Here is a 15,160-nt window from a genome sequence, read left to right as displayed (position 1 = left end):
TTATTCTGCCTGGGAGCCAATCAAAAGCAAAACAAGCTTTAACATGACAATTGCATAGGGGCATGCGTGTGACTGCACACGATAACATACATCGTGTAAGTTAAACATAGTCTGCGGAGATGGCCCGATTTGTGGTTTTTTAATTCTAATTTGATTACTTTTCTATCATCCAGCCAGAATGCAAACAATGGGGGAGACTTCTGCCGCGCCAAGTATTGCTCCAGCGTTGGCGATACAGATCCAGGCTCCGTGCGGCGCTTTCAGAAGGTCATGTTGATTTTTACCATAATGCGTTTTCCAGGTCCCTGGGAACCTACAGCAGATTTAGCAGGAATCCTCTATGAATCAGGCTGTCTTCACTCTCCAGTGAAGTGTATACCTAGCCCGAATTTCGCTGGCAATGAACCGTGCATTAATATTACAAACTCTTCTGGCTATTTAAATGCAAAATCACATCAGACTGCGGGGCGGGCGGGCGGCGCGGAGCAGGCTCGCTCTGCGCTGGCAGGCTTTATCACATCAGTCTCATTAATGCAGTTTAACACCTTGTGTGCTCGGGGACGCGCGGGGCGGCTCGGAGAAAGGTCACAGCGTGGTGGAGCAGCGGGACCACGCTCCCGCGGGACAGGGCTGCCAGGGACCGGGACAGGCTGCCAGCCCCGCGCGGGTTAAAGGAGGGAAGTTCTCTTTTTTTAGAGCAATGAGGCGTGCTAAGCTAATCAGACCTCCAGACTGGCATCGATGACAAATGGCTTTCCACCAACATGCAGCAATTATCAATCGCAGCCGCCGCTGGAGGGGCTGGATCCTCTCGCTCCGACGGGAGAGCATGCGGCGATATTTGCTGGCAGCTCCAAGAGAAACCCTGGAGAGCAAAGGCATCTTCCCACACGCAGGGGGTCCAGCCCTGGCCTCGCTGGAGCCCTCCCAGCTGTGATGGCCACCAGGGATGGTCTGCAGCCCCCCGCCTGCCCACCCCTGGCATGGCGAGCCGGGGGCTCTGCTGCCCGGGGGGTCGTCTGCAATGGAGTTCCCCCAGGGACGAGGAGTGCTCAGGGGACCTGGGGCCAGCAGGAGGTCCAGGGCCCCAAGCCCAGTCTGTGGAGAGATCTCCAGCTTGCCCTGCTTATAACGTTGCCTCAAACACAGCGGATGTAGAGCAAGCCAGCTCCGGGTTGGGAGCAGGCCCCACCAGACAAGCCGGAAAAAGCGTCCCAGAGGATTTTGCACCCTGCAAAGTATTGACAGAGTTTCGAACAGAAACGGTGAAGAGCCACTGGCCGGGTGAAAGCGATCCCAGGCGGAGAAGAGCCGTCTCTCCTGGCACGTTTCCCCACGGAAAGGGCTCGGTTTGAGCTCACATGGCTCTGAGCGGCTGCGGGATGCTGCTGCAGAAAGATGCTGCGACAGGCAGTGACAGCAGCCCCGAGCCCTGAGCAGTCCCGGTCCCCAGCGCCCGGGCAGGGGGGTGCAGCCCGTGTCCCCCAAGCCACCGCGGGGCTCGGTGGGGATGGCTGGGAAGAAACCAAGGTGATGCGGAGGTGATTCTCCCCCTCCACTCCACTCTCGTGAGACCCCACCTGGAGCACTGCGTCCAGTTCTGGAGCCCCTACCACAAGAGAGAGATGGACGTGCTGGAACGTGTCCAGAGAGGGGCCACGAGGATGATCAGAGGGCTGGAGCACCTCTCCTATGAGGACAGACTGAGGGAGTTGGGGTCGTTCAGTCTGGAGAAAAGAAGGCTCCGAGGAGACCTTCTAGTGGCCTACCAGTATCTTACGGGGGCTACAAGAAAGCTGGGGAGGGACTTTTTAGGATGTTGGGTAATGGTAGGACTAGAGGGAATGGATTAAAACTAGAGATGGGTCGATTCAGGCTGGACGTTAGGAAGAAGTTCTTCACCATGAGGGTGGTGAGACACTGGCACAGGTTGCCCAGGGAGGTGGTGGAAGCCCCATCCCTGGAAGTTTGTAAGGCCAGGCTGGATGGGGCTCTGAGCAACCTGATCTAGTGGGAGGTGTCCCTGCCTGTGGCAGGGGGGTTGGAACTGGATGATCTTTAAGGTCCCTTCCAACCCTAACAATTCTGTGATTCTATGCTGGATGGTCACAGGATACTCGTCCCCCATCCCCTGCCCTGCTGGACCTCATGGGTCAGTCCTACCTGAGAAAACGCTGCAGGTCGCGGTGCTGCAGGGTGTTCACCTCCCGTGTGAAGGCAGCCCAAGGACCTCCAGCGGCTCCCCCATGCTTTGTTTTCCCCCATAGCAAGGTGGTGCCTCTGGGCTGCCCCAAAACCCCCAGAGGGGATGCTGGGGGAAGCTGAGATTTTCTTGGTTTAAGAAAAAGAAGCACCATCCGCCAAATCGATGTTGGTCGTGTTGTGAATTCCTGGCCTGGCTCCTCTCCGCTCAGGGCACCGGGGACGGTCCCAGCAGCCACCAGCGCTGCCTGCGGGACGGGCCCTCGGCGGCAGGGCACGGGGCTGCAACGGATTCCTGGCTCTAAATGGCATTGAACACAGTCTGGAAGGAGATCTGTACACAGGACGTGAAGGGGGAACTCGGGGTTATTGCTGTCAATATAATTAATTTCAAGCTAATTTGAGCATCTGATTAAGTTTAGCATTACCATAAAAACTAAACTGCTATTTAAAACTGGAGAGGGGTTTATTAAATAATAAGTGCTGGAATGCAACAAAAAGCAAAATGAAGGTAATAAAGTCACTTAAAGTAATAAAATTAAGTGAATGATAGAGATATCCTTTCCTTTACCCTTCCACGGGATAGACATCTTCCTTCCTCAGCTGTATTTTCCACACAGGCTCCCGAAATTCTTATGGGTCTTTCTAAATCTTCATAGAAACAAAATACATGAAAAAAAAAAGGTCAATACAATATTTTTTTCTTTGGAAAAGGAGGAGAAAACACCAAGGAGAGGTAGCTGTTCACCGAGCACATCACCTTGGAGGAGCTGTGTGCTTGCACAAGGTCATGGGCAGCGCAGCCGGCTGGGAACGCCGCCGGGGGCAGGAGCACGGCTGGGAGAGAGGGATCCCCCCCGCAGGGTGCTGGTTTGGGGTGCTTCCTTCATTGCCTTCCTGCATGTAATAAAACATTAGTCCGGTCAGACAACTGGTGGTGAAAACCCTACGGGGTTTCTACTACTGTGCCAGAGCCGGCCGAGACAACTTACCCTTCTCCTCCGGTTCATGTGTCATCCAGAGAAAACACTTATTTACTCTGAAGGCCACAGAAGCCTTAAAATACAAAGCCCAAGATAACGCTGATAGGATCACACAGACATCCAAATTAATTTATACTGCTGTCCTAAGCAGAACTGACTCATTGATAGCGGAGGAGCACTGTCCCTCGGTTAAACAAGGACTTCGGCAGGGATGCCGTGGCGATGGGTCACGGCGGAGGATGAGCTGGTGCCCACTGGCCCCTCTCCATCCCCTGCTCCCGGAGCCCTGGGCACTGTCTCGGGATAGGGATGGCGAAGGAAAACAAAGGAGGTGATCAGCTGAAATTTCCAAATCTCCTTTACTGGCAAAAACGGTCCCAAGGGAATAGGGATGTCCTGAGCCAGAGCTCGGGGAGGAGGGTGTGAAAAGCCCTGGAAACACAGGGGGGAGGGTGACCTGGGTGGCCTTGCACCTCTCCAGAGCATGGCCTGGAGTCTGGGGAGCAGGGCAAGGGGAGCTGGGGTTTCCTTCCGCACCTGGAGAGGGACCTGAAGCCGTGACATGGCCCCGAAGGGCAAATGGCAGCTCAGTAGCTCAATAGAGACGGCCCTTGGACACCCCGCTTCGGCCATGGGACGTGGTTTAGCAGCAGCGCGGCAGTGTTGGGTTAACGCTTGGACTTGATGATCTTAAAGGTCTCTTCCAGCCATAACGGTTCCACGATTCTAACCACATCAAACCCATGAGAACATCGGTACAAAGGGCAAACAGTGAAACCCTGCAAACAGCGGGGCTGTGAGCATCCAGAAACGGCCTCGCACGCAGGGCACCCCCACGTTGCATCAAGACATCTTCTACGAGAATTCAGCCAAAGCTGGTGACCAGACCCAAAGGAGACGCCCGCTGACACTCATCCCAATTTTATGCAGTTTCAGCAAATATTGAATGCCATCCTCAGCCCCAACTTCCCCTCCTAAGATTCCCATTCGGCACCGGCGTTTGCTGGTAGCTTCTATTGCAAGGCTGAGCACTATTTAGATTATAAAATATAACCGCGGGCTGTTTCCTTAATTGATTTCTTTTGTTTCATTCTATTCCTCAAAGATTTGTCAACATTAATTTTTATATGCTTAACACTTTGCAAATTCTGGCCAACTTTTTAAAATTAATGAGTTGAGATGGAGATTGAATACCTTCCCTCCCCTACAACTGCAGCGGGGAACTAACACAGGATGATAGTAAGGCATGTTATCAGCATTTAATTTGTAAAATTGGAGTTATTAAAAAGTGAATCTGCCAGCAGCCGTTGGCAGATATATTAATGCTGCTGAGCGGTTTTCTTGCTATTATTCTAGATGAGGTCTTCCTGTTTGCATTTCACAACCCAAAAAGCACCACATTTCCCACAACAACATGATTTCGGCTGAAATTAGAAGATTCGTGGGTTTCCCAGGGTCCAAGACAACAAATCAGCAACAACATTCATAGTAAATTCCTGGGGGAAAGTAATTTCTTTAATACGGAGAACTCCTAAGGGCCGTGCCCTTCGACGACGTACCACGTGTCAGCCCGTGATAAAGCATCAGCAACTAAAACGACCAGAACCGGTGCCAAATCCTCCTCAGAGCCTCCTCCCAAAGAATACAGCGGTTTGATGTTAGGAGCATATCGTGTGTTTATAAGACGCACTCCGAAAATACATTTTTGAGATAGCTTATATTAAAGTGCAATTACAGGTTAAGTAACAAACTGGCGTATTGCCTAATACAGAGAAACACGCTGTGACAATCAGATAATGCCGGAATTAAACAAGATGGCAACAGCTACTGCGAAAGGAGTTGGAGCGAGGAGCCCGCTGCTGCCAGTGATGCCTTCAGCCCGGGGAAGGCGGATGGGGCTGGTGGGGCTCTGACGACACCCAGCCCCCCAGACTCAAAACAAAGAGGATCTTCGAAACCCTACACCAAATAATACGGTATAATATCCAGAAAAAAAGGCTCCGTCAAGCCCAAGCTCTTGTGCAGCCGAGAGATCCCGGCTGTCACCAAGGAAACCGGAGATTGTCGGAGCGATCTCCAGCCCCGGCTGCCTGTCGTTCCCTCCAGGGACGGGTGTTTTAGCAGTCGAGTGGCACTCCACCAGTCTCCGATGCCTTCTCCTTGAGACAGGGACGCCACTCCATCCCCAGCACGCGCGGTAGGACGCTTGTGAGAGGCTCCTCCGCAGCAGCTTTCCACCTTCTCGCTGGGAGCCCGCTGCGACTTAGTCCCAGCACTTCACCCTCTGGCTTTGCACGCACAGCGATGGGTATGAAGGAGCTGTTGTCGCTCAGGAGGGAGCTCCAAGGGCCATGGCGGGGACTCCTGTGCAGAGATTTCTGCCCAGCGACGCGCACGCAGTGCTGGAGAGGGACAGATGAAGGCCTCGGTGCCGTGGTGTGGACCCGAGGTTGCTCACACCTTGAGGTCTGCATCTGCTCCGGTCCCTCCCGCACTGAAGGGAACTGGGAAAGGTGACAACTGCACAGCGGCTGCCCTGCCTGGCTTGCACCGGGGTGCAGGCAGGGACAGCAAATCCATGGGGGTGACAGGGAGAGCCAACGGGATGGGGCAGGACTTCCCAGCCTGGAAAAGAGACGAGCGGAGGGTTATGAAGGAGGTCTCCAAAGCTCTGGGTGTATGCAGAGAGATGGCAGAGATGAGCAATTAACCCGTGATGGCAAACGGGGACATCTCCCCACCTCATCCTGAAAGGTGTAACTCTACTTCTTCACCCTCAAGGTGGAAACTCATAACGGCTGGGGCCGCACAGCCACCGTTCTCCTCCGCGGTGCTTCACCTCCTCTTCCTGCAGAAAGATCAGCAAAAATACAGACTCTTGCGGGTCCTGCAGTGGCTTTAGCATCACCGAGGACCAACGGGACCACCTAGTCCATCTCTCGCATCGCACAGGACCTTTACCCAGGGCTCACCCTCGGGGTGTGGAAAACCTCCCATTCCAGGTTCCGGAAGGTTTGGAAAGCTACAGAGGGGAACGGCTTGAGGAGCCTCCGCAGGCTCAGGAGATGTTCCCAGTGTTTCAGCCCCCGTCCCCGTCAAATTCCCTGCGAAACCACTCCAACGGGGGCGAGCAGGGGATGGGGGTGAGGAGCAGTTCTGCCGGCTCCTTCCACTGCCACCAGAGCCGCCAGCAACGTGCCGCTCTCGCCTGCGCCATAATTGCATTTCTCCGCTCCCATTTTGGAAACAACAGGGAAGTTAGCAAAAGCAGAATACTTAAGCACAGCTAGTTCTCGGCGATATAATTCTCTTTAATCTTTTAAGCATTTGACAGTATTTGCTTGAAAGAAGGAGCAACAAGTACATAATTATTGCACTAATTAAGCTGCCAAAACACAAGCATGCTGCAAGAGCACCTTTGAAACAGTGAGCTCTCGATTCATTAGCATCTGCTGTAAGCTTATTAATCACCTAACAGGCAATTAGCAAGCTGTTACTGTTTGAGACTAGTATGTAAATAAATTCTTGGGTTAATTTCTTCCTCTGATAATAAAGAAAACATTATGAAAATTAGCTAAGCGACAATGTAAATGATCTTGACTGTTAATTATATGATGGTGTTACATATGCGGCCGCCGTACACCAGATAAGGGATGCACCTCTCGCTTTGCGTACTGTTTTAAAAATAAAATTGTTGACATAGGTAATAGGGAAGCTTTCAGCATTGGAGTCACAGATGTTTGCCTTTAGCTAACCAAAGCGAACTGCCGAACGACTGACACTGCAAAATTAGCAACGGGCTTGATTTGCAGCGATGGCCAGCGCGGCGGTGCCTTGCGCAGAGCCCTGCCTGCGGCTCTCCGGCGGGGCGGGGGGGCTCGAGCCCTCTGCCCCCTGCCTGCGGGTCCACAGATCCCCCCAAAACCATCCGTGTGGGCCCGGCGTCCTGAGCAGCCCTTCCCTGCTGCGGCTGGGTTCATGGCTGACGGCCGCGATTGACGGCCGTGTGGCAGAGGTACACACAGGCAGAGGTGCAGGCAGAGGTGCAGGCAGGCAGAGATGGAGGCAGAGATGCAGGCAGAGTTGTGGGCAGAGGTGCAGGCAGGCAGAGGTGTGGGCAGGCAGAGATGTAGGCAGAGATGCAGGCAGGCAGAGGTGTGGGCAGAGGTGCAGGCAGGCAGAGGTGTGGGCAGGCAGAGCTGTAGGCAGAGATGCAAGCAGGCAGAAGTACAGGCAGGCAGAGGTACAGGCAGAGGTGCAGGCAAAGGTGCAGGCAGGCAGAGGTGCGGGCAGGCAGAGGCGTGGGCAGGCAGGCAGGCATGCCGTGGGTGCAGGGGTGCTCACGGCTGGGTGGCTGCACCGTATGGTGGCCCAGCTGGCCCTGGGGCTGGACACCCAGCACTCCATGCAGATGAAAATTAATAACACGAACGCGAAGCCCTGCCTGCCCAGCACTGACCACCACTGCGGCGAGGAGGACAGACGCCTATTCACCCTCTTTCCCAGCAGGAGGACGTCGTTTTGTGGCCCAGACAAGACGATTTGCCTGTGAGGCCGTTGATTATCTCTGCAAGCCCAGGCTGATGGCGTTGATCTATTATTCATGATTTCCTTGGCCAATGCGTTGTAAGTCTTTCCTTTCACGTGGCACCACCCGCCGCAGGGCGCTCTACCCTTGGTCACTCACAGAAAAAAATAATCCTGCGGCAGAGGTCGGGCAAAACGGGGCAATTACTGCCGTGCTGATGGACCGTGCAAGCCGTCAGCAGAGGCACCGAGCCCCTGCCAGGGAGCCCTGCCCCAGGCACAGAGCCCAGGGGGACGCGGGCAGTGGGCACTGCCCCGTGCCAATGCCCCAGCGCCCTCCCCTCGCTCCGTGCCGCCCCACAGACCGAACCCCCGCGGCCACACCGTGCTGCGGGGGGGCCAGGAAGGACATTTCCCCGACTGTCACCTTCCATTGACAAAACCCTGTTCTGCTACAAGCTTGGCTTTACAGCTTTCTCTCCCCCAAAAAAACCTCCCAGCTCCTTTAAGCATGCTCCAGCGAAGCAGAAAACTAATTACAGTGAACTGCGCGCCTGTTCGAGTGAGGAATTACCAGCAGCAGAGGTTACTTAATAATCTTATTAATTTAAACTATTTTATCACCATCTTTTGCCCCATAATTATGCGTACAAAATGCACACAGAATATTTCACAATTAAAAGCATGGAACAAAAGATGAAGATGAAGGGCGAGATGAGGCGCTTTGGTGCAGCTCCAAAGAGGAGCGCCGCAGCCCGTGGGCAGCCCTGGCACCGCTGCCCGCTCCCTGCCCGCTCCCCGCTGCTCCCCGCCGGGCTCACTGGGTGCCGTCACCTCTGAGCAACGCACCGACACCGAAACGCGTCCCCCACCTCTGCAGAGAGCACTTTGCTGCACTTTGCTGGATAACATGGAGATGCCCGGGGCAGGCAGCAGCATCCTGGCAGGGCCACCGAGCCTCGGTGGTGGCATGTGTTGAGTCACCGCCGCTTGCCAAAGAGGTGATGCTCCGTGGCTGCCATGGCCCGGCACAGCGCGATGGTGAAGAGCACACCGAGAAGCGTGCAAACCTGTCGGGAGGAGGAATTACAGGCTGAGAGAGCTGGGGGGGTTCAGCCTGGAGAAGAGAAGGCTCCGGGGAGACCTTCCAGCCCCTTCCAGTCCCTAAAGGGGCTCCAGGAAAGCTGGGGAGGGACTCTGGAGCAGGGAGGGGAGCCGTGGGACGAGGGGGAAGGGTTTTACACTGGAAGAGGGGAGACTGAGATGAGATATTGGGAAGAAATTCTTGGCTGGGAGGGCGCTGAGCCCCTGGCCCAGGTTGCCCAGAGAAGCTGTGGCTGCCCCATCCCTGGAGGGGTTCAAGGCCAGGTTGGACGGGGCTTGGAGCAACCTGGGCTGGTGGGAGGTGTCCCTGCCCAGGGCAGGGAGGTGGAAGTAGGTGATTTTTAAGGTCCCTTCCAACCCAAACCACTCTGTGATTCTATGATTCTATAATTGACAGCACCAAGCGCGCAGCCAGCCCTGGTGTCGCAGCTCAGGGAGGTCTCTCAGCCCCTCACTCGAGCTGCTCTGGGTCTGCTTGCACCTACTGCTTTTTAGCAAAGAAAACTATTTCTTACCCCCCCTGGTTATTTCTTTTTTCTGGACATTTTGAAGGCAGGCAGGACTTCACCCCTCACTCACCCAGAGGCACCCACCTCGCTCCTGGCCCTGGGTCTTGCCCCCAGCCGGGGCAGCACCCACGTTCCCCTGCCGGGTTTGGTCCTGCAAATGTCCCAGAGTGTTTGCACCCATCCGTTGCCACGAGTCGCCCCTGGGCCAGCCTGCTGGTGTTTCTCCCACTCTTGGATCCTGAAGGACAAAAAAAAATCCAAATGTATTGATTTCTGAGCGTCCTTTAACTTGAAAACAAAAGCCATGAGAAGCCTGGATCCAGAATATCATTTTCCATTTCCAGAAGCGAGCGCTGGAGCTTTACAACAACTGCACGAAACCAAGACGACAAGGAGAGAATGGCTTGTAAATGGCTTTTTAGTACAAACTGTGTTTCAGTTTTATGGGTGACGGCTGGAGATCCCTTTAGAGTGATGTGCTAAGAGGTTATTTTGGATCCAGCTTAGACACTGCAGCAGTTTGGCCCATTAAAAAGTAAATTTTTCATGTCAAGAAACAATCTCTTGCAGATGGAGTGCTCATCTGTGAAAAAGGAAAAAAAAAAATAAATAAAAATAACTAGGTCAGGGAAGCAGCGTGTGGCTGGGCGCGCTGGCAGCGCCGGCTCCTCGGGAGGCTCTTTGGGTCCTGCCTGGGTCCCTTCCCCAGGTCCCGGGCTCGGAGCGAAGCCGGTGCAGAGCCGCCTTTGGCCGCGGTTCCCAGCGGCCGCCTTCCCCCGGGGGGACCCCGCTGGCAGCCGCCGCGGCCACCGCTCCCAGCCCGCCGCAAGTGCAAACCATTTGTGGTTGTTCAGCCTGAATCGCAGCGAGGGCTCGCTCTCCCACTAGCAATTTAGCTGGCTGCATCCCGCTGCCGCGTTAGACACCAGATGTTTGCGGAAGGGCCCAGGGACAGATGCGCCTTCAGCCTCGACTGAAACCAAAAAAAGTTGCCATTTGCCTCCATAAATCTCATCTTTCCTTGGTTTGATTTGATCCCAGACAGCTCTTCTCTGGCCGTTTGTGGGTTTTGCTTGGTTTTTCCCTCTGTTCAAACACAGATAATGGCAGCGGGTGCTCCGAGCAGGGTGCCGCCGGCATCCCCAGACATCACCTGCATTAAAGAGATACAGCGTGTGGCAGCAAATGCCGTCTGCTCTGAATTCGCCTTAACTGAAATAACACATTTAAATAAAAAAGCCCTCATAAACCTGGCATTGTTTTTTTTACAGCCATTGCTACTGAAATTTTAATTCCGGACAATGCCAGTGAAGAGCCGTGGCCGTCGTAATCAAATCAATCGGCAGTTGTAATCAAAAGCAAAACTCAACACCTGAAACTGTCCGCTGAAAATATAATTACTTTATATTTTTTTTAATGAAAATTCCGGACTTTTTTTTTTTCTTTTTCAAAAGGAAAAGCTTTCCTTTTGCACGACGCCTCTCTCTCTCTCTCTCTCTCCAGATGAGCCGCCGCAGACCCAGCACCCACCAGCTCTCCCTCTCGCGTGCCAACGAAACCCTCCCTCGCAGTTCCGTTGCCTGCACACCCTGTGATACCGTGCCCAAAGGCACCCAGGAAAACCAGAGGGCACGGCAGAGCCGAGCGCGGTGCCGGGTGCCCAGCCGAGGACAGGGCAGCCCTGGCAGGGCCACGAGCTCCCGGCCTGCCCGGCTGCTGCTGCAAACCAGCGGGTTTTAATGAGACTCCTATTGCAGAGGCGGGAGGCCTGGGCAGGAGATGTCAGAGCCGCAGGTCAAATGCCCAACACCGGGGTACAAACCAGGAAGGACTAACGGTGCCTTCATCCTCATCCCTGCTCATCCTCGAGGGTGGGCAGCTCCTCCGACTGGCTCCCCCGCTGCAGCTTTGGGGAGGAAAAGCAGGGAACCTGCTACGAACCCGCGGGGAGGAGGAGGAGGAGGAGGAGGAGGCAGAGGAGGACCAGGGGGGTTGGTGCTCGCGTTCGCCAGAGGGGTTGTTCCAGCACAGCATCCTTTTTGTACATACCGGCTCTCCGGGCAGGGATGCGATGAGCCGACCCGCCGTTCCCCAGGGCCACGTGCGCCCCTGTGCTAACAAAACGTCCCCATGTCCCCAGGGACCCCCTCGTCGCTGCAGCCAGAGACTGGGACGTACTGGGGAGTGGGTGAAATGCCGGTGGGGAGGCAGCAGCCCGGAGGACAGGGGAAGAAAAGGGCTTAATGGATGGATTCGCCAGCATTTCCAGAAACACCAGAGCATCCATAACTGTGATAAAGTTGTTACGCAGCACCGGGAGTAGCATGGAAGTGTCGGTCACGGCGGTGCGGAGCTGTGCCCTGCTCCGTGCCCCTGGGCGCATCCAGCGGAAGCGAAGGGCAGGGGGCAGGGTGCTGGTGAGCCGGTCTCCTGCTGCTCGGGAAAGAAACATGCTTTTCAGATGGGAGATTTCTTTTCTTTTGGGGTTTTTTAAATAAAACCCCCTTGGTAGCACACCCCAAAAGAAGGCCAAAGCCAGCGAACAGCCTGGTGGAACACCTCATGTTCCTAACAAAGCCTGGAGCAAAGCTCAGCTGACGGGCTCAGCGCTTTCGTGGTCGGGCCCCCAGCCCTCCTGCCTTCTAAACCAGTCGCACAAGGGAACATTCCCCATCCAACACAATTTGAAGTTCCTCACATGCAGGACTTGGGTTTCAGTAGCTTTGGGGTTCAGCAAATATACACCCTGGGCTGAGATGTAGCGTTTTGGAAGCCCACATCGATGCTGACCGGCTCCTCAGCATTTTACACATGAATTTTTTTGCTGTCCACTGGGGCCTTAATTTCAAGCAAGTTTACATGGGATAGCCCCACCGTAGCCTGTCAAAGGACTAACGCGACCCCTCCGTTCTCCGTGCACTTGGGTGCCAGCAAGGACACGGGGGCCGTGGGTGCTGGGAGAGGGAAGGGCCCGCAGGCGGGCACGGGGAGCTCGCGCTTTGGCAGCCCCATCCTGCTCCTTTGTGCCCCCCCGCAAAGCTAAGATAGGACTTTGTAGATCTCACTTCATTGCGAAAGTCATTCCAGAAATGAACGGAAATTTTCCAACACCATATAAAAAGCTGAGGTTCAATCTTCTGAGGTATTGTCATTACCTGTTATTACTATCATCTCTTCTAATTATTACTAAATGTGAAGTCAAACTTGCAGTGAAATGTTTGCGTTAACCCGAGACGAATTGGAGGGCATTTTCCTTTGCAGAAAATGCCAACATTTGGAGTTGCGTTTCATGGCGCTTTGAAGGGGGCTGCTCCCTTGCGACGCAGCCCTTCGCCTCCCGCCCCGCGCTGACGGAGATGGCTGATGCACAGCTCCTTAACGAGGTTTCCTACACCCAGAGCTCTCTGCTGGGAAAATGCCGAGGCATCGCATCCCTTTTCATTTTTTTGTCTCCTGAAGGTAGTTTTGTCTGAGAAATCTCCTTATGAAAAGTAGATTTTATACACTCTGAAGTCTCTAAACAACCGATCGTAACCAGTGCAAGAGGGTATCAGGATTACACCATTCACCCCAAATTAAATAGCTAGGTCTCCACGGCCCTGTTAGCAGACAGCCTCATTGACAGCATTGCAAAGGGTTTAGCCACGGGGCTATCGATCCATTAAATATTTTGCTGCTGAGTCACGGGAGGGCAGCCAAGCCAAACTGTTTGCCCAGTTTGAGGAAGGGATTAGTCTGGAACAAATCAACAGGTGAGGAAAATTCCTTCGCTGGCAGCAACAGAACTTCCATCCACTCAGCGTTTGGAGCCGGTGTGTCTCCAACGTCATCTCTGCCGGTGACACCGTCTGATGGAGGGACGGCGATGTGCAGACGGTGCAAAGGGGAGCTGTGCTGGGGCGAGCGCCCGCATCGATCGCGGGCAGGCAGCCGCCTTCTCATTAAAGCTGACCTTGGCCGCAGTCTCTGCCACAGATACAAAGGTCAGACCAAAGCAAACAGCTCCCCGACGACTGGAGGTACTCACAGCGCAGCCGGGACAGGATGCGAATATCCCGACGGAACAAATAACTGCCCGGTGACCCAGCGGGTGCGGGGGTCCCCGTCCCCCCCGGGGCAGGAGAAGGCAGCCGAGCCCCGCAGCCTCCGGCGCTCTGCTCCCTGCAGCTGGCTGGGATGAAGGAGGTTGGAGGAGGAGGAGGAGGAGGAGGAGGAGGAGGAAGGGGTGGCTGGAGGCGTTAGCCAGAGGAGGGGATGCAGGGGGAGGGCTGGAGCGGAGGGATGCCGCTGCACCGCCGTGCCGGGATCGCCCTGCCGGGGGAAGGGGGGGGATGCTGCGACGGGGCTGCGGGGGGGCTCGGCCGGCTCGGGCAGCCCCGTCCCGCCGCTCTCCGCCGAGGGACTCTCCTACCACCGTGTGGCTGTGGCCGGCCGTGCACCCGCGCCTCCCCCCCCCCGGACCCCCGCGGGGACACGGGCACAGCGCGGCCCCATCGCTGCCCCGGGGAACCCCCACCCCCGGGAGGGCGGAGGCGCTGCCTTCCCACCGGGACCCCTCACCCCCCCCGCCGCCGAGCGAGGCCGGCTCGCCTCCCAGGGGGCTGCCGGGGGGGAGGGAGTTTTCCCGCTGGATAAAGCGCGGATCCCTGTTGCATCCCGAACCGGCAGCGCCTTCTCCAAACCTCCCCGCTCTCGCCGTTGCAACCCGCCGCCCCGCTGGCACCCGGCTGCTCCACGGGACGCAGCCGCTCGCCGTGACAAGGGGGTGGCAGCCTGTGCCGTGTCACCTCCCTCGTCTCGCTTCACCGTCTTCCTTCTTTCCGCAAAGCCAGGAGGCGGAAAGCGGAGGGAAATCCTGCCCCAGGCTTCCTGCAGACCCTTATCTCGCGGGGCCTGGGGATGGGGGCCAGACCTCCCGCCAGCTCCGGACGTTTCGTCAAGCCTCCTCGCAAGACTTCCCTCCCAAAAGATAAGCACGATGCAGGTTGTGGCCGCAGCCGGTCCCTCTTGAGGTTCCCCACCCGCCCGAGTGATGACAGATGCGTTTTTTCCTTCCCATGGGCCTGGTGCTGCTGGAGCCAGCGTCACGGCAGCATCCCACGTGCCGCCTGGAGAAGGGCCGATCCAGCTCCAGCTCTGCTGGGATGGATGGGGCGAGCTCGGCATTTTTCTCCCAGGCTCTATCTGTCTCAACCAAAGGACTGCCCAAAATTTGACAGTGTGTCTGATCTGGCCTAACAGCACGATCCAGCAGAGCCCAGAACAAGCCTTTGGGTCTGTTTTTTTCTGCAGGACTGACTGGCTTTCTTCCAGCTCTGGGGAAATTTCAGCAATTTCAGGTTAGCTAGATGTTACGTGCCGTTACACATACACGAGCTCACCTTGTCAGCTTTAGAAACCCATCAGTCTTCGGCAAGATAACGAGGACCAGTCTCTGACATCTCTTCCAAGATCTAGTGATATTCCAAGCTGCTCTAAGCTCCAGTTTTGATTTTGCAGGCAGGCAGGCAGCTGATGACTTCAAAGGCACCAGCCCTCATCTGTTAGACGATTTCCCCGACTGCCTGAAAGCATCTGCCCTTGAGCCCAGCATCGCCCCGGCAGAGACATGGGACAGATCTGGGGTTTTCAAGGGACTGCTTTTGGGATGAGTGGTCGAGTCAAGGTTTTAACCACCTTAAACTTAACAGCGGAGGAGGAGGATTTGCTTTCCTTTCCCCGTCCCTGTGGATTTGTGCACGGGAGATGCAAGCACAAAGGTTTCCGGGATGAAACTCTCTCTGCCTGCTGCAGAAATAAACATTTTTGCTCAGAACAGAGTGTTTCACCAGGAGA

The 15,160-nt window shown here is 55.4% G+C and overlaps 1 protein-coding gene across 5 annotated transcripts; it reads right to left on the bottom strand.

Annotated features, from left to right (window-relative positions):
* Positions 1 to 4,680: 4,680 nt before the first annotated feature.
* Positions 4,681 to 14,181, bottom strand: LOC141748877 (uncharacterized). 5 transcript variants are annotated; one of them, XR_012589128.1, is made up of 6 exons: positions 11,375 to 14,181; positions 9,410 to 10,478; positions 8,585 to 8,782; positions 7,680 to 7,886; positions 5,927 to 6,033; positions 4,681 to 5,810 (listed from the first exon to the last, which is right to left on the bottom strand). XR_012589128.1 is itself a non-coding variant. In XM_074601555.1 (5 exons), the coding sequence occupies exons 1-4, from the start codon at positions 11,775 to 11,777 to the stop codon at positions 5,975 to 5,977; spliced, it is 828 nt and encodes a 275-aa protein (XP_074457656.1). In that variant the 5' UTR covers positions 11,778 to 14,181; the 3' UTR covers positions 4,681 to 5,810; positions 5,927 to 5,974. The 5 variants fall into 5 exon arrangements, 2 of the variants coding, with proteins under 2 accessions (XP_074457656.1, XP_074457657.1); XR_012589126.1 differs by having other exon boundaries at positions 9,410 to 9,563; XR_012589127.1 differs by lacking the exon at positions 7,680 to 7,886 and having other exon boundaries at positions 9,410 to 9,563.
* Positions 14,182 to 15,160: the final 979 nt, after the last annotated feature.

The sequence above is a fragment of the Larus michahellis genome, chromosome 9 (assembly GCF_964199755.1).
Source record: "Larus michahellis chromosome 9, bLarMic1.1, whole genome shotgun sequence".
Classification (NCBI taxonomy): Eukaryota; Metazoa; Chordata; class Aves; order Charadriiformes; family Laridae; genus Larus; species Larus michahellis.
The sequence above is the reverse complement of the archived record's forward strand: the minus strand, read 5'-3'. Positions and strand labels throughout refer to the sequence as shown.

Excerpts from the sequence above, each read along its gene's own strand:
- LOC141748877 (XM_074601555.1), bottom strand. The coding sequence starts at position 11,777 with ATGTTTCTTTCCCGAGCAGCAGGAGACCGGCTCACCAGCACCCTGCCC. Across the intron at positions 8,783-9,395 it reads AGCGAGGTGGGTGCCTCTGG|GTTTGCACGCTTCTCGGTGT; the intron begins GTGAGTGAGGGG and ends TCCTCCCGACAG. Across the intron at positions 6,034-8,584 it reads GCAAAGTGCTCTCTGCAGAG|GAAGAGGAGGTGAAGCACCG; the intron begins GTGGGGGACGCG and ends ATCTTTCTGCAG.